The 21034-nt window shown below is 42.2% G+C and overlaps 1 protein-coding gene across 5 annotated transcripts; it reads left to right on the top strand.

Moving 5' to 3' along the window:
* Nucleotides 1-16424: 16424 nt before the first annotated feature.
* Nucleotides 16425-20409, top strand: LOC148034085 (thiamine thiazole synthase 4, chloroplastic-like). 5 transcript variants are annotated; one of them, XR_015691428.1, is made up of 4 exons: nucleotides 16425-17434; nucleotides 17957-18179; nucleotides 18302-18483; nucleotides 20162-20409. XR_015691428.1 is itself a non-coding variant. In XM_087682076.1 (2 exons), the coding sequence occupies exons 1-2, from the start codon at nucleotides 16508-16510 to the stop codon at nucleotides 18119-18121; spliced, it is 1092 nt and encodes a 363-aa protein (XP_087538202.1). In that variant the 5' UTR covers nucleotides 16425-16507; the 3' UTR covers nucleotides 18122-18261. The 5 variants fall into 5 exon arrangements, 1 of the variants encoding a protein (XP_087538202.1); XR_015691427.1 differs by lacking the exon at nucleotides 20162-20409 and adding an exon at nucleotides 19088-19737; XR_015691426.1 differs by lacking the exon at nucleotides 20162-20409 and having other exon boundaries at nucleotides 18323-19737.
* The last annotated feature ends 625 nt before the right edge of the window (nucleotides 20410-21034 follow it).

Here is a 21034-nt window from a genome sequence, read left to right as displayed (position 1 = left end):
AGTTATGTTATCTAGCTAGCAGATTGTTATAATTAAGAAAGTTTCTATGGAAGAATACTGCAGAATAAAACAATAGCAATGGTCAAGCGTCTAAGCAAGTGTACCCACTTTGGGCCCATATATTTTTCTCTCAAACTTAGTTCTAATTAGAAATAAGCCGATTGTTAGGCATTAATGTTGGCATGGTGTGTTGACAAGTCACCACCATGGCAGGATAGGACAAAGGAGGCAAACTACCATTCTCAGAAGAGGAAATGACCAAATTCGGCATCACCATCGAGACGCGCAGATTCAGTCACTTCACTTTCAAGCATACACTGAATCTGGACGAGGCCATCCTGGAGGAACCTGCGATCAAAGACTTAGTGGACAGATGCCATCTCCACAAGTACGTGGAGAAGGTGGGGCAGGCGGTGGATTACAGCATGTGCGCGGAATTCCTGAGGAATTTCGACAAAAGCAGGAACTGTGGCACCGTCACAGTAAGGATGGGGGAGCAAGAAAGAAAAATCGAAGTGCCCCTCAATGCAACAATCATAGAAAAGGCCCTGGGGCTTGTGCCAAAGAAAGAGAGAAGGCCGAGATGAGACGTTTACACCATGCTGGGGGTCAAGAAAGAAGTGGTGCATACTGTGGATGGAATCAGCTTGGCTGACATCCCGGACCCAACGGTGAAACTACAAGTAAAAATGATCCATACCCTCTTCTCGGGCCAGCGTTACAATGCCCTGATGAACAGGATCGGGGTCCCACTGTTGGAAATCATACCAGCAGGAGCCCCTGAAGAAATAGACTGGAATGGATTCGTACAGAAGACCATTCAAAGTTCCGCTGTCCTCCTCACTCCGGCAGAAGCACCAGTAGAAGGAGAGTCCCCTGCCTCAACAGCACGCTCCGCAAGGAAGAAACCTGCATCAAAAGCAGCTACAATCAGATACGGGGGCATCCTGACAGCCATCATAGACGAAGCAATAAAGAATGAGGGCGTCATGGAGGAGGAAGCGGCGCATCAAAGCTCAGCTCACCACAAAGGAGGGGAATCAAGCGAAAGAACAGTAAGCGACAAGGGAGAGCAGAAAGTGCCACATCCACGAGCGAGCAAACCCGAAGAACAAAGCAAAAGTGATAGGAGACAGAAGGAGAAGAAAGAGAAATTAAGTAAGGAAGAACGGGGTGACATCAAAAAAGCTAAAAAAGAGTCTCGAAGGGCTGAGGAAGAAAGGAGGAGGAGGAGCTTGCTAGAATAGGAGAGGAGTCAAAGAAGGCGGAAGAGGACAGGAAAAGGAGGGCAGAGGAAGAAGCCGAGGAGCAGCGACTCAAGGAACTGGCCGAACTAGCGGAAGCTACCTGAAGATCGGTGGAAAAGACCCATGGGGGCGGAGAACTCGAACCCGCAAGCCCTGGCCATAAAGCCGAAGCCAGCGCAAGTGTGGAAGCAGCACCGGTGGTCGTAGGCAAGGGCAAGTCCCTCCTACATCCACTCCCTCCCTCCTTTGTGCCAACAACAGCTGAAATTACAACCGCAACCGCTGCACAACCCACGCCTCCTCTCGACGCGGCACAGCTCATGACCATGGTACAGATGCTCGTGAGCAAGGTGGCCAAAATTGTCCCTGAAACTTGATTGAAAAGGCCCACCGCTACAGATGCAGAGGCACGGCAAGACCCCAAACGACAAAGACTGGAGGCATCGACCACCACGCCCAATACTCCCATACTTGCCGCAGACTATGATGCATATGTGGTCGAGTTACTGACACAACTGGACAAGGCAAAAGAAGAAAAGAAGGTGGCCCTGCTGGAACTAGAGAAAGAAAAGGAGACATCAGCGGCCCTCAGGATAGAGGTCTCAAGGCAAGAAGCTGACAGACGGAGAGAGATAAAGGCCTTGCAAGATCAGCTAGAAGAGAAAACAAAGGAATCCCAAACCAATGAAAGTCGCCTTAGGCAAAGGCTGGAGGATGAGGAGCAGAGCCTGGTGGTGGAACAAAGGAACCTAAAACTATTGATGCAGCAATACAATGATCTCCAGCAAAAGGGTGGCCCAAGGCAAGAAGCTGACAGACGGAGAGAGATAAAGGCCTTGCAAGATCAGCTAGAAGAGAAAACAAAGGAATCCCAAACCAATGAAAGTCGCCTTAGGCAAAGGCTGGAGGATGAGGAGCAGAGCCTGGTGGTGGAACAAAGGAACCTAAAACTATTGATGCAGCAATACAATGATCTCCAGCAAAAGGGTGGCCCAAGTGAAAAAGCTCTACCGGGAGGTTCAGGAAGGCGAAGCCACTATTCCACAAGAACATGTCGCAGAGCCCCAGTCATGGCATGAGCAAGAAGAACAGAACTGGCTAATAAGGGAAATCGAATTCCTGAAAAATGAAGGGCCGGGGGTCTCAACAAGCTGAAGCAAAACGACTACAGGATGAAGTGCAGAGATTGCAAGATGCGCTGGAGACCTCCCAGGAAGACGTGGAAGCCCTCATGGCCATGACCTTTAATCAGAAGAGGCTGTTCCGTGCTAAAATCCAGAGCCAAGAACAGTTGGTATAAGAGAAATCAGAAATCCTGGCCGAAGTGTACCACAGGCTCAGCATTGTTGATCAAGCAAGAGGGATCCCTGAATAACAGCTCGCTCAGAAACTAAGAGAAAGAAACCAATTATGGTTTTTATCAAATGAACAGCAACAGGTGTTAACCACCCTGGCGGGCCAACTAGAGGAACAAAGGCAAAAGATGGATGAGAGAACCATGGAGTGGGAAAGAAAAAACTTTGACATGGTGAGGGACTTAACAGAACGCCTGGCGGTGGCAGAATGTGAAAGAATGCTGGCCAAAGCTAGGGTTGAGGCTATAGAGATAACCACTAAGACCCAGCGATAGGCCTTTCTCAACACGGTGCTCCACGTGATGCAAGCCGAGGGCGATGATACAATGGAACAGGTAAAAAGAAAGTTGGAGCTAAGCACCCAGGCGCTAAGATACGGTCTTCAAGAGCGGGAGCTTCCAACAAGTACAGGAATAACTAAAGAGCAACAGTTCTACTACCTGCGTTGTACGGGCCTTTCCACTGCAGAGCTCAAGGAGTTGGGTTTTCAGGAGCAGGAGCAGCCACCACCACCACCACCAGTCGTTCCTCCTGTGGTAGAGCGAAATGTCGAAGAGGGCCCGGACTTCAAGCAAGATGATGACGAAGAGCCACAAAGGATGCCGAGTCCGCCTCAACCCGAGATCCCACAAGAGGAACCTGCCGATGCCGAGCTACCTGAACACATAATTGCAGCAAGGAGAAGGAGGCAAGAGTTAGCAGAGGAGGCCCAACGCCGAGCGCGCATACTTCCACGACAACTTCCTGAGGAGCCCATGCCACTGAGAAATGATACACATCCTGGCCCCAGGAGTTGGTCATATGGCACCAGAGAGAGCTACATAAGAGGCCATTCGAGCTTTCATTCGCTTTTCCATGCTCCCTGGACCGGGCCCTATCTTTAGGAGTCATAGCCAAGATCAAAGATCTGGCTAACGAACTCGCAAACAGATGGATGGAAGAAAGAAGCATGATAATGACTAAATGGAGACAAGAGCCACGAGAATACTGGGAAGACAAGGTCGGTCTGGTTCCCAAATCCGTCCAAGGCTATGAGGCACAGCCGAAATGGCGGAGGAGGATTTGGGACACCAATTTTGATGCCTGGACTGCATTTTGTAGCTCCCTCCCCGAAGAGCATAATGATCCCATCTACATGCCCTACCCCCATAGTCATGGAGTGGATTACAACAAAGATTTGCATGGGGATTTAAACTTCTCGAGAATCTATAATGTAAATGCTAGAAGCCCGGAGGAGTGCTTGGTATTTAGGGTAGAAGATATACTTCCCTCCATAAATGGTTTCCTTGTAGATTTCTCTTCCTGCCCCGATCCAGCATTCTTAACCACTTGTAATTACCTCCGACTTCTCAAATTCCTACTACTCCAGAAACCTGTAGCAGAGGAAGCCCATCTCCCTCCACTCTTTTTTTATCTTAACCTAGGAATAGATAGTAGAGCCATGACGAGGTTGATGATGCGCGCAACTCTCCTCCCTGCCTTCTGCTTAGAGCTATTAGAAAATATGAGTGATACCCGTTTTGCAAGGTGTAATCACCCCTTTTTGTCCACCACTCCTCTAAGAGCTAGAGCCGGTATTAAGGAATACCTACAAAGTCGCGCATTTTTATCACAATGCATGCGACCACCCCGTGACTAAATAGGTGCCCCATACCTTGCCCAATGTACTCTCTCATTCACCCAAAAAAAAAAAGGAAAGAAAAGAAAGTGCTTGCAGTCTTCATTCACTATTATGGTGCACCATACTCACTGCATCTAGAGTCCTCTCTAGCCCCTCCCCCACTTCACACTTAGGGCACATCAAGGGCAGGACTTTCAGACCTGTCACCCTGAGTTTTGCACCGCACCTCCGAAGCCGCACGAACTGGGTCCTCGAGTGTGGGACATTACCAAGGGCTTGCCCAAGGTTAGACCCATCTCCCAGTTCCACTGGCACGGGCACCATGCACTACACAGTGAGACAGACACACCCCCTAGGAAGTGCATCACTTTTCTTGCAGGTTATGTTCATGTTTCAAGAACGGGCTGCTTGGCTGAAGGCGATCATCTACTACATCCTCCAATGACAAGGAATTTTTCCAGGAGTCGGACATGACCCCATTACTGCAATTTCAGGAGCTTTGCTGCGAAGGTTTCAATGGCTCAACAGATTTCATGTTGCCAATCATCCGCCTACTGATGGGGCTGCCATGACTGAACCAAATCAAGCTGAAGGAAAACCCCGTGATGATCCATGCCCACCGCCTCAAGATCTACGGATCGCTTATTAGCACCACAAGCCTGAAGACTTTCAACTCAAAACTGAAGATCCTCTACTCCCAGACAAGGGTTTTCAGCCCAGGCCACAGCTTTTCAAGGCAAACAGTGTTCGGGGGGTTTCTCTAGAATAAATCCCTCCAATACCATCCTCCTAAGGGATTGCTTATTATTTCAAGTGTTTCGAATACTCAAAAGATGACCGGCTCCATAGGGGCGCCAGAACAGTGAGAAAGATGCCGAGAATCATCAGGAAGACTAAAGCACGCCAAAATCTCTCCTGGTCATCGTCATCAAACTCCATCACCTCTCATTCACAAACCTCAGTGTCATCTACCCACCAGTTACACCTAGCAATAGCAGCATCTATCCCACTACTTCCCACCACAGTGCCATGGGACTGGCACTCGTCTAGGAGGGGGGTAATGTTAACCCCAACACGAAGAAAGCAAAAGAAAGCGGAAAAGACACAGGGCAAAGGCGGAAAAAAAAGGTAGCCCGACTGAAGAAAGAAGAGGAAAAAAGACTAAAAGTGCAAGGGCAACCTTAAAAGTCCAAGGCAAATGCAAAAGGGAAAATGCGCATTTTAAAATAAAAAGGCGCACCCTGAAATCTTGTAAAAGAGCGTCGGGCTCTCACCCGTGCAATTTGTAAATGTAGACAGGAGGTGGAAAGGAAGCTAGGAGGATAGACGGACAATGAGAAAAGGGGCCTAGGCTAATGGCCGGCCATGTAAAAAAGGGGGATGACCGCCCATGGAAATTAGGGCATGTATATAAATTTGAAAAGTGAATGAGAAGCTCATTCTCGTGTGTGGCAAAATCTTCTTCTTCTTCTTCTCTTGTTTCTTGCCTGCTTGCTTGTGCTTGAGAGAGACATTGAGAGAGTGTGAGGGAGTGAGGGAGTGATTGTGTGAGAGTGAGGGATCTTGGAGAAGAAGCTCTCCATCTTCTCTCTTCATCTTCTCCTCCTCTCTTCTCTTCTCTTGTCTCGCGCGTGGCTATGGAGGATGAAGCTCATGGGAGAAGGATTGAGGTTGCCTGAGCTTGCCTCAAGGATCGTGGAGCTGCCGGTGTGCAAGAGAGAGGAGGGTACTCGATCGAGCATCAAGGTAAGCTCACTACACCCATAAGGTAGGCATTGTGCGTCGGCTATGTGAGAGGTAGCCATGGCTGCTCGGTTCGAAACACTTGAGCAATAAGTGGTCCGTAGGTCTCGGGGTAGAGCTTGAAGAGCTCCCACAGTCCAACTCCAAGAACCTCCATATTAGTGACGGCTTGATGCAAATAACCATGGAAAATCACGATTTTAACTATGTCAACCACTATAACTAAATCTTGTACTCCAATTACCTATCACCTATCCCTGTGAACTAAATTTCCCCAAGAAAATGACTCTTCCCATGGATCAAAGTCCATGCTCTGATACCAATGTAAAATAGCTCATTCTCACAACAAGAAAAATAACTAGAAATACAAGAAAATACACCATATGTGCAACCATAGTCAAGGTGGCTATGCATAAAATTATATTGCCATGGAAGGCTAAGAATCATAGATGAATGTTGCAACATGAATACTCACATCATGCCAAGGTGGGACATGGTATGCACCCCATGATCTTGGTGGCTAAGAGTATGCACCCTCTTACATGGTGGGAGGAAGGAAACTCAAATCTTGTATTCTTCAAAATGGCAAAAGATCTTTCACATGTTACATCTCCCTCCTTTTATACTTAACCCTAGGCAAATGCATTTATGCTTTATTACAAATTTATGAGGTTTTCCTACTATTTGCCATCCTACGTGTTGATGGTTAGCCTAGTTCCTCTCATCTTCGTGGTAATGCCTTCTACTATCCAAATCTTCTAGTTGGCTCATACTCATGATGTTTGCACATGATTAAACCAATTAACCTTTATCTCCTCCTTTGAGCTAGATATTCCACCAATACACAATATATTTTTGTTACTAGACACCCAAGAGGCACCACATTGACCTCATAATGACCACTATCTTTGTAGCACCATGTCATGTGCCAAATATGCACTTCTTCCACTAAATTTCAACAAGTTGTTGCTATCAACTTTCCACCTCAAATAATATTCCATCTCTTTGCATAAACTCATCACTTGATCTATCTTGCCCATTACCCAACTTGAGGACCCATCTTCCAACCTATCCAACCACTCATGCTACCGCTCTTTCTTATTACTCATGCTCTCCACTTTTATGCAAAAAGTACTTCCCCCCTTATCAATCCAAGGCACATGTGAGTTTTATGGCCTTGTATGTTTTCATAAATCTTAGAGCCTATGCCAAACCAATGGAGCTATCTTAACTTGATTACTCTTTACCAAATGGACTACAATCTAAAACTTCTTTCCCATCCACGAGCTTTTCCAGTAGATGCCCCCATGTGTTCTTTTGAACCCCACATCTCATCTCTCCCTCAAATGACATGATCATTTCTGACACAAAATCAAGCATAGCAATGTTTCCCAAAAGTGGAAACCATGGAGAAGCCAACACAAAACAACCATGCATCACTCTAAATCCATCAAAAATCAATCATTCAGACCTCAAAAACAACAAAAATCAGTCAAAAATTCAGTCTTTTTCCACTCTCAACACCTACGAGTGTAGTGAGCTTACCTTGATGCCAAAATGAGTTGCCTCCTCCCTCGCACACATCGATAGCTCCATGATCCTATATGCTAGCTCAAGCATCCTCAAGCCTCCTCCATCGAGCTCCATCCACCATTGCCGCACGCGCACAAGAAAGAGAAGAGAATAGAAGAGAAGAAGAGAAGAGAAGAGGAGATGGTGAAGAGCTTCACCCTCTTGATCCCTCACTCCCACACACTCACTCCCTCACACTCTCACACTCCCTCTCTTAAGAGCACACACACAAGCAAGGTGAAGAGGTGAAGAGAAGAAGAGAAGAAGAGAGGACTCTTGTTAGCCACACACTAAAGAATGAGCTTCCATTCACTTTTTGAACTTTATATACAAACCCTAAAATCCCATGGGCACCCATCCCTTTTTACATGACCGGCCATTGTGGCAAGGTCCTTTTTCCTATTTCCCTCTTCTTGCTTTATGCCTTAAGCCTACACCCATCTATTCTTTTACAAATGGCATAAGAGGGAGCCTGTCGCTCTTTTACAAGAGTTTTTAGAGTTTTTTGAGGCGCCTTCCATATAAAATTGCACTTTTTGCCTTATCTTAGCTTGAGGGGCCGTCTCTGCACCTTTGCTCTTATTTTTCCTTTTTTTGCTCTTTGCTTCATATTTCCACCATCTCGAATTGAGGTTAACATAGATGAAAAACCATTAGACATGTTTGAAGATGATTGGTTAGAGCTTGATGCATTGTCCAAATCCACTATTATGCTACACAAGGCAAAATTTGTGTATTTTACAGTTGTGAATGAGATCACTATGCATGGCTTATCGAAGAAGCTATGCGACACTTATGAAAAGGAAATTGCCTTTAATAAGGTGTATCTTATGAAGAGGTTGTTTGAGTTGCAAATGAAGGAGGCCTCTACTATCGCCTCCCACCTCAATGAATCCAACATCATATTTAGTGAGATGTATGCTCAAAAGTTGAAGTTTGAAGATGAGGTTAAGACAATCTTTTTACTATGCTCATTGCCTCTATCATAAGATACCTTTAGCCATTAGTAATTTTGCTCTAGATGGTGAGTTGAAGTTTGATTACGTTGTGGATAGTTTGTTGGTTGAAGAGATGCACATGAAATCCATGGACCAAGGAAAAAATAATTAGGCATTGGCAATGCAGGAAGAAAGAGGCAAAAAACACTATAAAGGCAAGAATTAGGATGGTGGATAGTCACGCAAAAAATTCAGGTCCAAGAAAGATATAGAATTCTTCCAATATGGTAAATTAGTTCATATTAAGAAGGACTATTACAAATAGAAGTGAGAGTGAAAATATAAAAAGAAGAAGGATAAGGATGGTAATAGGAAAGAAGGTAAACATGAGGTAAATATTGAAGAAATCAATGCAATGACTATGTATAATAATGGTTGTGAAGTGCTATTTACTTCTACTCTTCTTTCACATATGTTAGTTGTAGCAAATAGACAACTGGCTCAAGATTAGATTCTTGATTTTGGTGTAGCTTTTCATGTGACTCTTCATAAGGACCACTTTTGTTCATATATGATAGCAAACATGCATGAATTAGTCCATCTTGGTAATGATTATATATGTGACATAGTAGATGCACATGATGTGTAGTTTGCTTTTGAGAATGGATCTACCTTTACTCTTTGGAATGGATGTCATGTACATGAGCTTACTAAGAGTTTGATATCTATTAGTCTACTTCTTTTGGGATATTCTACTTCTTTTGGAAGTCAATCATGGAAAGTCCACAAGAGATCATGTGTTGTGGCTAAAGAATCCAAATGTAGCACTTTCTTTACATGTATTTTCCATAAAAAACAATACAATTGTACTAAATGAGTAGACAAATGTATCTTTATGATATCCTTGGTTGGTAGGGCTATATGTCTAGAAAAGGAATGGAAATGCTATCTCATTTGGTTCCTTGCATTCTCTTGATTTTTTTAGTTTTTCTATTTGTGAGCATTGTATATACGGAAAACATGCATGTTCAACCTGTCAAAATACGATGTACTAGCAAGACAGTAGGGTTTGCAAAGGGAGGAACACAGAGTGAACTTGGTAAACGCTAAGAAGAGGAGAGAAGAGAGAAGAAACTCTGATGAATGGAATGATGAAGATTTGAATCATAGAGTGAATGTGATACAAGGGAACAAGGGTGCCGTAGCACAAGGAAGATAATGAAGACAGCCATGAACCACGAACCGCAATGTCCTCGTGAAGGGGTGTGAGGGTAGTGGAGAGAGGCTGGAGAGAAGAGGTGATGGACATACTAAATCGGCCGCAAAGAATGTGACAAAGGCAGCTCATAAATAGGCAAGAGACTGTCTAGGGTGGCGCCCAAAGGGAGGGCGTCAGTTGTCTAGGTTGGCGCCACAATGTGGGAACCCATTCCCTTTTTGGGGCTATCCAATGCAAAACCCTAAATACAAACGTAGAACGCAAACCACATGTGAAGGGTTTCTCAACACAACCCATAAGAAAAACATAAATAGGAAAAAGAATGAGCTACTTATCTTCGTGCATAGTGATATATGTGGGCCTATGGCTACAATGTAATGATGTGATTTTCAATGAGAAGAAGGCGCATGAGCAACCTCTTAAGGAAGTGGAAAGAAGAAAGGTTACTTTATAGGATGTAGTGCCACTTGTTATTTCACCGCGTAGGGCAAGTGCTAGTGCACACTGTGTGTAAATAGAGGGCACAAGTGATGCTTCAACTAGAGAGCATGAAGCACGGAGATTATTAAGCATAAGGCTACCCCTGTTCTTAAAGACATTTGGAACATGAGAAATGAGGTGCTCTATGGATGGGCCAAAAGTAGCCTTAGTGCACTCACAATTAGATTTCCAAGGAGTTTGGAGCTACCAATGGTCTATATGAAACACTTGAAGGGTAGTAGTCATAAAGCGGTTGCTAAGATGAATAATATAGTTGCTTAGTTTTATGTCTTTTGCTATAGGAGTTTATGCCTGTGTGGCATAATTGTATACATTTGGCCATAAACACTTATGCTTACATGATCATATACCTTTTTTCACAAGTTATAATCTATGTAGATTGATATATGTATATATCAATATTTTGCATTCAAAATAAAGCTAAGATACTAGAAATACACAAATTATTACTCTTCATCCATTAATCAAGTCTACACTTGTTGGAAATTGCCAATGAGTAACCTTTAGATAGATTTAAAACACAACTCTTATAGAGCTTGATGAGATGCTACTTATGCAAGCCAAAGAAGAGAAAGTTACACGGTTGCATCATGCATGGACTCAAAGAAATTAAATAAGTGTTCTTATATACCCTATAAGGAATGTTGTTGCATCATGAGATATGTCAAGTGGACCAAGCTCAAATAAAAAATATTATTAGCAACTCTCAATTTTCCATTAAAGTCTTGGATTCTTGTCATAGGACCATGCTTAGCCAATTGCCTATGTATAATTGGTACTTGTGATAATATTCATTTATATTTGAAAATTATTTGGAATAGAAATTAAGACTCACAGTTCACTAGATATTATTCATAGCCAATTACCTATGTATCGTTGGTACTTGTGATATTATTCATGTATATTTGAAAATCATTTGGAATAGAAATTAAGACTCACAACTCACTAGATATTAAAGGGCTTCGAAGTGAAGAATGATTCCTTTATAAATATCCTAGAGTAACCACTTTAGAACCTTTTCAATACTCAATAAGTTCAACACACTTAGACAATAAGTGGAACTAAAACTTGGACCTTACATTGCACCACTTTGAAGTTCAATTGAGCTAGCTAGAGATAACCATGATCTCAACATTGTCTTTTATTGCTCATAGCAACAAAATCTTTATCCTTTAAAAATGCACTAAATAAGAAGATTGCTAGAACATAGTAAAAATTTGAATTTCGTCAATTGTAAATAGCAAAATAGGGAAAAAAGACATTAAAAATGACAATTTGAGTACGATAAAGACGAATAGAAGGTTAAATGTTTTTTGTAATATACTCTAGCAAAGTTTTTTCGTGTTAGGTTGCCCAACAACAACATCTCTCTTGGCTTGACATTTAACTTGCCTTTTGCTAGCTTCTGCCATCTAATGGGGCCATAACAAAGAGAATATTCAAAGTTATTAGGCACAACCTAGAGAGCGCAAATTATTATGGCCCATACAAACAAGAACTCTTTGTGTTCTTGGTGGTCAATTGTGAACTTTTAAGGTCCAAGCGATCAAATTCTAGTAACTCTAAAGCTTGACAATAATCTAATGCCTAATCAATTGCGAACTTTGCAAGGTCCTTGCATAGGATTCAACTAATCCCTTAAAATTGGCATTAAGCATAATGGATCTAGGAGGAATGTTTCCTACCTATCCATTGCAAATTGCAATCAATGCATTTTGTTTCTAAGCTTTTTGGATAGAAAGGTAAAACACCTCTTTGCTTGTGGCTTGAAACAAGAATGGCATGGGAACACAAAACTAGATGAGGATGACTATCTTTAGACACTCTTGTTAGAGGGGTTTTGATGCATTTAACTATTCTCTTACCAATTGCGAGAACAAAGGAGATGGCCATGTATTTATGAGGATATATTCTTGTTGAATGATCTCTTAAGACAGCCCCCAACTTTCTTGCTTCTAAGTTCTTGTTGATTTTTTAAGGGTGGGTTCAGACTCATTTGAATGACAAAGAAGTTTCTAGTGTGTTGATGCAAGTATTTGTGCAAAAAAGAAGATGGATACCATAACCCTTTCACCTCACAGATGAAGGAAGTGACTTTTGTTAATGATGATAATATTTGAAGAGATGAGCTATAACTTTTCAAACTTGTGCTTTCCCACCACAACAAACCTAGACTAAGGAGTAGCTCATGATGTTGAACATTCCAAGGAAAAATAAGAGAAAATAGCCCCTTTTCCCACATGGAAAGTGTTCAAGTTCAAGGAAAATGAGATGCCCTCTATTTGGGGGGGGGGGGGGGGGCATATTTGGAAATCCCCTTTTTTGTTTAAATAATAATAAGAATTTCTTTTCTAAAGTCACATTTAGAATTGACTCATGATGTCTAGCCTTGGTCTTTCTCATAAAAAACATTTTCTAAAGTCTTCACATTTGCGAAGTCCAAATATGGAAAGGGTTTTGGGGAAGGACACCCCCCATGACATGTTTTTGAGGAAACCTGTTGGTTTTGGAGGAAATTTGAAAAGTCCCCAAGTGGCTTGGAGTGGTTTTAAGTTTTTTTTAAACCATTGGGAAAAAATCGGTATGGGAATTGGAAACCACTACCTTTTTTCAGAAAAAGGATAAAGGCAAATGCCCTTCTTTCCAAATAGAGAAAAAGGGACTCGATTGGTATAGAGAATATATGTTTTTAATAAATTTTTTAATTTCAAGCCCCATGTGGAGACATTTGTAAATAGAAAACTAGAAATCCCCAATAAAACTCTTTTCACTTCTTCTTCTTTTTTGGGGGGTCGCCCTCGGGGGGGGGGGGGGGGTGGTTGGGTTTGAAAGTTTTCCCCCAAAACACTGGAATCCTTCAAAGTCACATGGGAGGTTCCAAGGCTTTTCCCAGAACTGCCCTGTTTTTTGGGAAACACCCCACCCTTGGTGTTTTTACCAAAAACCTTCACCCATTTTTTGGATGGTTATAAGTGGTCATTTCCAAGGTTTGGCCAAAATAGCTACCCCTCTCTTGCCATTTTTGGATGGCTCAAAACAATTACCCCTCTCTCCCCATTTTTGGATGGTCATGAGCTAATAATAGGTGTTGGTTGGAGAAAGCATTGGGCATATTAATATTAAAGCAAAAAGACAAAGGTGGTTTTGAAAAACCCTAATGTGACCTAAGAATGGATGAAGACCGCTTTCTAACCTGAGAATGGTTTCCAAATGGGAATCCCTCCGTGAATAGCTCTAGTAGTTTTATTAGAAAAGAGGTTTCTTGTTTCTAATGAGAAACCGATATGGAAATAGCTCCCATGTTTTGAGTGGACCATTTCAAGTGTTCTTATAAAACCTTTGAAAAACCCTCCTTGAAACAGTCCATGGCAGGGCGAACAACTTTGCTGGAGAGTCATTAATAAAGGTACTAGCGCGCGCACTTCGCGTGCACAGAAAGCTAGGCCGCTTCGCAATAGCTTCGCTGTCGCAAAAGCAGCAAGCGAAGTTAGCATCGCACGGCAACTTTGCTCAACAATCCATTTCTCATCTTTCTCTTGCCTCTTTTTCCTCTCTCTCTCTCTCCCCCCCCAAAATTCCCTATGTTTAATTTTCTCTCTCTCTCTCTCTCTCTTTGCCTTCTATTTTAGTTTTTTTTCCCTCTCTTGGTTCTCTCTCTCTCTCTCCTTTTTTTCTCTCCCCGCTTTTCTTCTCTCTCTCTCTCTCCCCTTTTATTCTCCCCCGCTCTCCTCTCTTTTCCTTCTCTCTCCATCTCCTTGTTTTTTCTTTTTTTCTCCTTCTCTCTCTCTCTCTCTCTCTCTCTTTATTCTCTTTTTAAAAATATTCTTCTCTCTCTCTCCTTTTCTTCTCTTTGCACTTTTCTTCTCTTTTTCTTCTCTCTTTCTCCTCTATTTTTATTCTCTCTCTTTTTAAATTTTATCTTTTCTCTCTCTACATGTTCTCTCTCTTCTTCTTCTTCTTTCACTTTCTCCCCCTGAGTCTCTCTTAAAGTATGTAAATTTTATCTTTTCCTTATATATAATTCTCTCTTTATGTTTATATTCTCTCTCTTCTCCTCTCTCTCTCTCTCTGTCCCCTTTTCTTCTTCTCCCATTTCTCCTAATTTTCCTTTTTTTCTTCTCTCCTTCTCTCTTTTAAATTTTATCTTTTTCTTCTCTCCTTTTCTCTCTTTTAAATTTTATATTCTCTCTCTCTCTCTTCCCCTCTCTCTCCTCTTTCCCTTCCTCTCTCTCTCAAAAAATATTTAAATTTTAAAAAGACTTTTCTCTTTTCTCTTTTTTTCCATCTCTCTTTCTCTTTTCCTCTCTCTTCTTCTCTCTCTCTCTCTCTCCCCCTCTCCTCTCCTTCTCTCTCCTCTTTTTTCTTTTTTTTATTCTCTTTAAATCTTTTTCTTTTCTCTTTCTTTTAAAATTTATCTCTCCTCTCTCTATAATTCTCTCTGTGTTCAAATTCTCTCTCTTCTTTTTCTTATTTTCTCTCTCTCGTTTTCTTCTCTCTCTCTCTCTGTCCCCCTCTCTCCTCTCTTTTCATTTTTTCTTTTCCTCTCTCTCTCTCTCTCTCTTAAATTTTATATTTCCTCTCTTTATAATTCTCTTTCTCTCTGTTCTCTCCCTCTCCTTTTCTTTCTTTCTTTGTATATATATATATATCCTTATTTAAATTAAAAATAAAGTTTTTTTTCTTTTAAATTTTATATTTCCTTTCTCCATAATTCTCTCTCTGTGTTCAAATTCTTTCTCTTCTTCTTCTTATTTTCTCTCTATCATTTTCTTCTCTCTGCCTCTCTCCCCCCTCTCCTCTTTTTTCCTTTTTTCTTTTCCTCTCTCTCTCTTAAATTTCATATTTCCTCTCTCTATAATTCTCTTTCTTTCTTTTAAATTTTATCTTTCCTCTCTCTATAATTCTCTCACTATATTCAAATTCATTCTCTTCTTTTTCTCTCTCTCTCATTTTCTTCTCTGTGTCTCTCTCTCCCCCTCTCTCCTCTCTTTTCCTTTTTTCTTTTCCTCTCTATATATTTCTTCTCTCTGTTTCCCCCCCCCTCTCTCTCCCTCCCTCTCATCTTCTTTCTTTTTTGCTATTTGTATATATATATATATATATATATATATATATATCTCCTTATTTTAATTAAACAAAAAGTTTAAGGAGAGAGAGAGAGAGAGAGAGAGAGAGAGAGAGAGAGAGAGAGAGAGAACCTAGGCCCTACGCATGAGAGAGAGGGGGAGGGGGAGAAGAAAAATGTTTAATTAAAAAAATACTATTCTCTTTCCTCTTTCTCCCCCTTCTCTCTTCATCTTCTTCTTTTTATCCTTATTCTTCTTATTCTTCTTCTTTCTCTCTCTTTTATTCTATCTCCTTCTCAAAGTGTGTGAAAAACTATGTTCGAAAAATTTTAAATTAAAAAAAACTTTTAAAATGTTTAATTAAAAAAGTTTAAATTAAAAAGTTTAATTTGAGAGAGAGAGAGAGAGAGAGAGAGAGAGAGAGAGAGAGAGCCTAAGCCCTACACATGAGAGAGAGGGGCGGGGGGGGGGGGGGGGAAGAGGGAGGAATTTAATTAAAAAGGGGAGGGGGTTTTAATTTAAAAAAGGGAGGTAAGAGGGGGAGGCTTTAATAAAAAAAGGGAAGGGGAAGAGAAAATGAGATATTACACGTGAGAAAGAGAGGAGAGGAGGGGGTTTTGATTAAAGAAAGGAGGTTTGGAAAAGGGAGTAGGTTCGGGAAGCCCTCTGGAGGTTCGAACCTATAGTTAAAATAATATAGTAGTAAGCAAAGCTCTCAATAAGAAGTCCGCTAGTTATTGGGCTTTCCATAGAGCCCTCATATGCTACAACTAAGGTTCCTTAGTTGGGAGTCAACTTGCACGTGTGGGCGGCACGCGCAACAGTCACCTTGCTTGTGTGGGTAAGATGCGTTGCGCGTGCCGGGGCTCTTACTCCAAAATCTTTCCAAAAAAACTATCTAACTTCACGAGAGGCCAAAAAACAATCCTCTTGGCCCTTCATCATGCATTATTGAATGATGCAATAAAAAATATCTCAATGCCCATAGAAAATAAACTTGAAGAACAAATGCACTAAGTGATGCAATAAAAAATATCTCAATTCCCCCCCGTAGAAAATAAACTTAAAGAACAAAAAGAAACTGAAAAGGCTTCTATAAGACCATGTTATTCTCCTCTCTCTCATACGCCTGCAATCCCTGCAATTGGCATCTCATCCTGTTGCTGGCGGCAAACCCCCCCCACACCCCCCCTTTCCTCTTCACTAGATTGTAGAAGGGCGACTCTCAGCACTGTCTTTGAAGCCATGGCCTGCTCTGCCGCCACCGCCATCTCCTGCCTCACAACCGCTGAATTTTGCTTCTCAAAGGAACCCCTCTCCTCCTGCTCCTCGACCTGCTTCTCTGGCCTCCGGCTTGCCCCTGCCCTCCCTCACCGCCTTTTCCCTCTCCGTGCCGCCGCGCTGCCCCATGCCTCCCTCTACCGCGACCCCCGCTACGACCTCTCCTCTTTCAAGTTCGAACCCATCAAGGAGTCCATTGTCTCCCGCGAGATGACCCGCCGCTACATGACCGACATGATCACGCATGCTGACACCGACGTGGTCATCGTGGGTGCCGGCTCTGCAGGCCTCTCCTGCGCCTATGAGCTCAGCAAAAATCCTAATATCAAAGTCGCCATTATCGAGCAGTCTGTGAGCCCCGGGGGCGGGGCATGGCTGGGCGGCCAGCTCTTCTCGGCCATGGTGGTCAGGAAGCCAGCGCACCTCTTCCTGGACGAGATCGGCGTGCCCTACGACGAGCAAGATACGTATGTGGTGATCAATCATGCGGCCCTGTTCACGTCCACCATCATGAGTAAGCTTTTAGCCAAGCCCAATGTGAAGCTGTTCAATGCTGTCGCTGCCGAGGATCTGATCATTAAAGAGAACCGGGTCGCTGGTGTCGTCACCAATTGGGCCCTTGTCTCCATGAACCACAACACCCAGAGCTGCATGGATCCCAATGTCATGGAGTCCAAGGTGGTGGTGAGCTCATGTGGCCACGATGGTCCCTTTGGTGCCACGGGGGTGAAGCGTCTAAAGAGCATCGGCATGATTGACAAGGTGCCTGGGATGAAGGCGCTTGACATGAACACTGCTGAAGATGCCATTGTAAGACACACCCGAGAGGTGGTTCCAGGAATGATTGTCACTGGGATGGAGGTGGCTGAGATCGATGGCTCACCTAGGATGGTGAGTCTTTTAATCCACTGTGTGTTGTTAGATTTAGCATGTGGCCAGGTGGTCTTTCGACGTTGGATATTTTAAGTCTGTATTCATGTCAGTTTGGTAGGTTTTGTCGTATGTTCTGTCAGGTCTATCTTCTTTGTCCGATTCCAGTCTGTCTGCATGTTGTCTAGGGTTGATTAGTTTTTGCTGCCTATTCTTTTAGGTTTTCTGGATTCAGAGGTTGCCCTGCATTTTTTCTCACCTTGTTCTTTGTATTTGGTATTTGATATTCATGTGCTGTAGGTTGCTATGCACATTCTGTCACATTCTTCTGTCCAATTGGAATTTGTCATTCGTGTGTTGTAGAATAACACATACTTGGTTTATATTTTAGCAAATTAGTGTTTGCATTGGAATCAAATTATTGTCTGCACTGTATCATTGTATAATCTTCTGATGCAGATTATTGTCTGAATTGTTCAGGTCATAGATTTTCCAATGCAAGTTGCTCTCGGATTATAATTTCTGTGGTTTTCATTTGCACAGGGTCCTACATTTGGTGCCATGATGGTATCCGGTCAGAAAGCAGCACATCTTGCCCTTAAAGTGCTTGGGTTGCCCAATGCTCTTGATGGGACGTACAAGCTGGGGGGAGTGCACCCAGAACTTGTGCTGGCTTCTGCTGAGGATGAAACCTCTGCCTCTGTGTAGATTGATGTGGCCTTTGCTTTGCTTTGATAGTACTCTTCCTATTGTGGTCTCTTTTAAGGTTGATAATTCTCTTCTCAGGGTTTTCCTGATGTAAATGAATGACTCGTTAATGGACATGTTTTAGCTTTTTCCTAGTACCACATTTTCCTCAGAATTGGGATTAATCTGTATGGGCACCAGGGGTGCTTGCTTCTAAAGCAGGCTGAGATCAGACCCTCAAAACCTGATCAGGGTAATACCTGCGAAGGGAGTGTGCCTTTTTTTTGGTGGTTTTTGTGCAGGTGGCATAAGGTTGTCAAGCAGGCCTCTGGGTGCTGATTTCTGCGGACCCTTTAAATAAGGACAACCCAGTCGTACACGAGGTATGTTCCATGTGTCAAGATGCAATGGTTTGAGGTAGTGTCTTTCATAGGTGTGGTAGTTGAAGGACAAGTAGAGGAAGTCACGCCATTGAGGAAACAAGTGTAACTTTGTAGGAAACAATTGGTTAATGTCAGTGGAGTCAGGCTTAGGTATTGGGTAGGCAACTTATCTTGTAGGAAACAATTGTTTAATGTCAGTGGAGTCAGGCCCAGTTATTGGGTCGGCAAAGGAGGTTGTGCAAGTTATCTTGGAGTGAATTGCTTATGGTTGCGCAAGTTCTTGGAGTGAACTGTTTACACGGAAGAAAAATCAGTTGGGTGCAAATATTTTTTGTGATTTGAGAGGTAACCAGTAGGTCTGAAACATGGAACCAGGAATGAACTTCTATTTAAGCCATCTTACTGGAGCTGGGTTCTAACTGCTTGCTTGATGGTAGTAAGTGGAAGATGGGACCTCCTTGTATGTTAGCAGGGAATAATTTTTCAAGTCCCAGCTTCTGGCTGGTTGAGAGATGGAACCTCTGATATTGGGATGGGTTTTAATCCTCAGTGGGTATGCCTTATGGTACTGATTGGAAGATTGAACCTGCTTGTATATTTTCAGAGAATGATTTTCAGAAAAGTCCCAGCCTCTGGCTGGTTGAGATATCAGGATGAATATTCACCCTCTGGTGGGTGTGTTAGAGGGAACCCATTTGATCTGACATAATGAAGAGAAGAATTGCGTGATTGGAAGATGGAACCTCCTTGTATGAAAGAAGGCAATGATTTCCAGAAAAGTCCCAGCTTCTGGCTGGTTGAGATATGAGGATACAATTTCACCCTCAGTGGGTGTGTTAGAAGGAACCCACTTGATCTGGTGTAATGAAGAGATGAAGAGAAGAAGTTTGAGGCTGCGTGTGAACTGTGTGCTGTTAGGAATGTGTTTGCGAAGTGTAAAGTTGTTGAGAGACTCCTGGATATGTGAGTCGCTGTATATGGGAGAGGGAAATGAGCTGGGAGTTGATGGGAGGCTGTGATTTGCAGTTGTAAGAAAAAGCTTGGTTAAATGGTTTGACACATGGGATGATGGCATTGAAGAAAAGTGAACGAGCTGGCTGTGAGAGTTGAATTCTGTATTCAGAGAAGTTTGAAATGAGCAAATTATGCAGTTGACTCAATGAATTTTGGTTGTTGAAAATGCCAGTGTCTTAAGGCATCTGCCAATTGTGTTTTACTGTTGTTTTTTAATATGAGCTACACAGTTAAGCTGCTTATATGCATTCAAGATTGGCCTTGGATGGAGTTGCTAGTAATGGTGTGACTATGCTTTGCTGTCTGGGTGAAATGGCCTATATTACTGGTGACATATGAGCTATGCTAATTATATTCCTAGTTATCAGTGTGCCACGGTTTGGTGTAGTGTATATTATCAATTATGAGTGCTCAGTGGTGCAGTGGTGCTGGTCACTGAGCTACTGGTGTCAATTGGCCTGTGTTATTGGTTTCATATAATGGTGTTATCAACTATGAGTACTGTCCACTGAGCTACCACCAGTGGCAAATGGCCTATGTTGTTGGTTACATATATCTTTTCCGTTATGAGGCTTAGTTTTGTATCTTGATGAGTTAGGAGATTAGTTTGTGTTCATAAGTCATCCTCCCCATGGCTAATATCAGTTGCTTGCTCGGAGTGCAGACTTCTATGTGCTGTGACATGTGTTTGGAGCATGTAACTTATGTCTTCAGAGTTTTGTCAAGAGTGGTAGTGAGGTGGTGTGCTAACCCAGGGTTTGAGGATGGATGTAATGGGACCACATGCTTGAGTTGGGAGTCGTGTATTTTGGCGACCCTTAGCTACAAGTATTAATGTAAGCATTAGACTTCAATTAATATGAAAAATCTCTCGTGTCTAGTGTGATCAGATTTATCTTTTTTAGCATTGAACTTCAATTAATGCAAAAAAATCTTGTGTCCCATATGATCAGATTTTTTTTGAGAACAGTAATAGAAATATTAAATTGCAATCCTTGGAATTTAATTAATAGAAAAAGTCAATTCACTCCCAATATGTTTGGGTTGTTTTTGAGAAGGCACTAATGTAAATATGAAAAAAGGAAAATTACTTTACATTAAAGGAAAAAAGAATTTTCAAATACTTCAAAAATCATTAAAGTGCAGTTAGTTTAGATTGTTTTGTTTTTTTGGAGAAATATATTAGTATAATTAATGTATAGTAAAATTGAGATGTGGAAATAAGCAATCAAGAGCGAACTTTGACAGTGGGCTAGTATTTAATTTTTCTTTGATATAGTAGTGTTATGACAAGCAAGGTGGATGAAGGTTGAGATAGGTATTTGTTAGAAGTGGTGTAGCAATGGCTAAAATGTACTCTTGAACACAAGATTGAAAAGACAAAATAGAGGAACACTACAAAGAGTGCTAAATGTAATTTATATACCAAACATGAGATAGTTGTGTACGATAGCGAGACATTGGTTTTATGGGCATTGACATTGGTTGTTCTTGCCAATGAATTCACTTGAAGAGTGAAGATGATGTGGAGACGAGA

Source organism: Lygodium microphyllum, chromosome 7 (assembly GCF_053477565.2).
Source record: "Lygodium microphyllum isolate KBCC chromosome 7, Lygodium_microphyllum_v1.1.10, whole genome shotgun sequence".
Lineage (NCBI taxonomy): Eukaryota > Viridiplantae > Streptophyta > Polypodiopsida > Schizaeales > Lygodiaceae > Lygodium > Lygodium microphyllum.
The sequence above is the reverse complement of the archived record's forward strand: the minus strand, read 5'-3'. Positions and strand labels throughout refer to the sequence as shown.

Coding starts and splice junctions, on each gene's coding strand:
- LOC148034085 (XM_087682076.1), top strand. CDS start 16,508: ATGGCCTGCTCTGCCGCCACCGCCATCTCCTGCCTCACAACCGCTGAA. Junction 17,435..17,956: donor TCGATGGCTCACCTAGGATG/GTGAGTCTTTTA, acceptor TCATTTGCACAG/GGTCCTACATTTGGTGCCAT.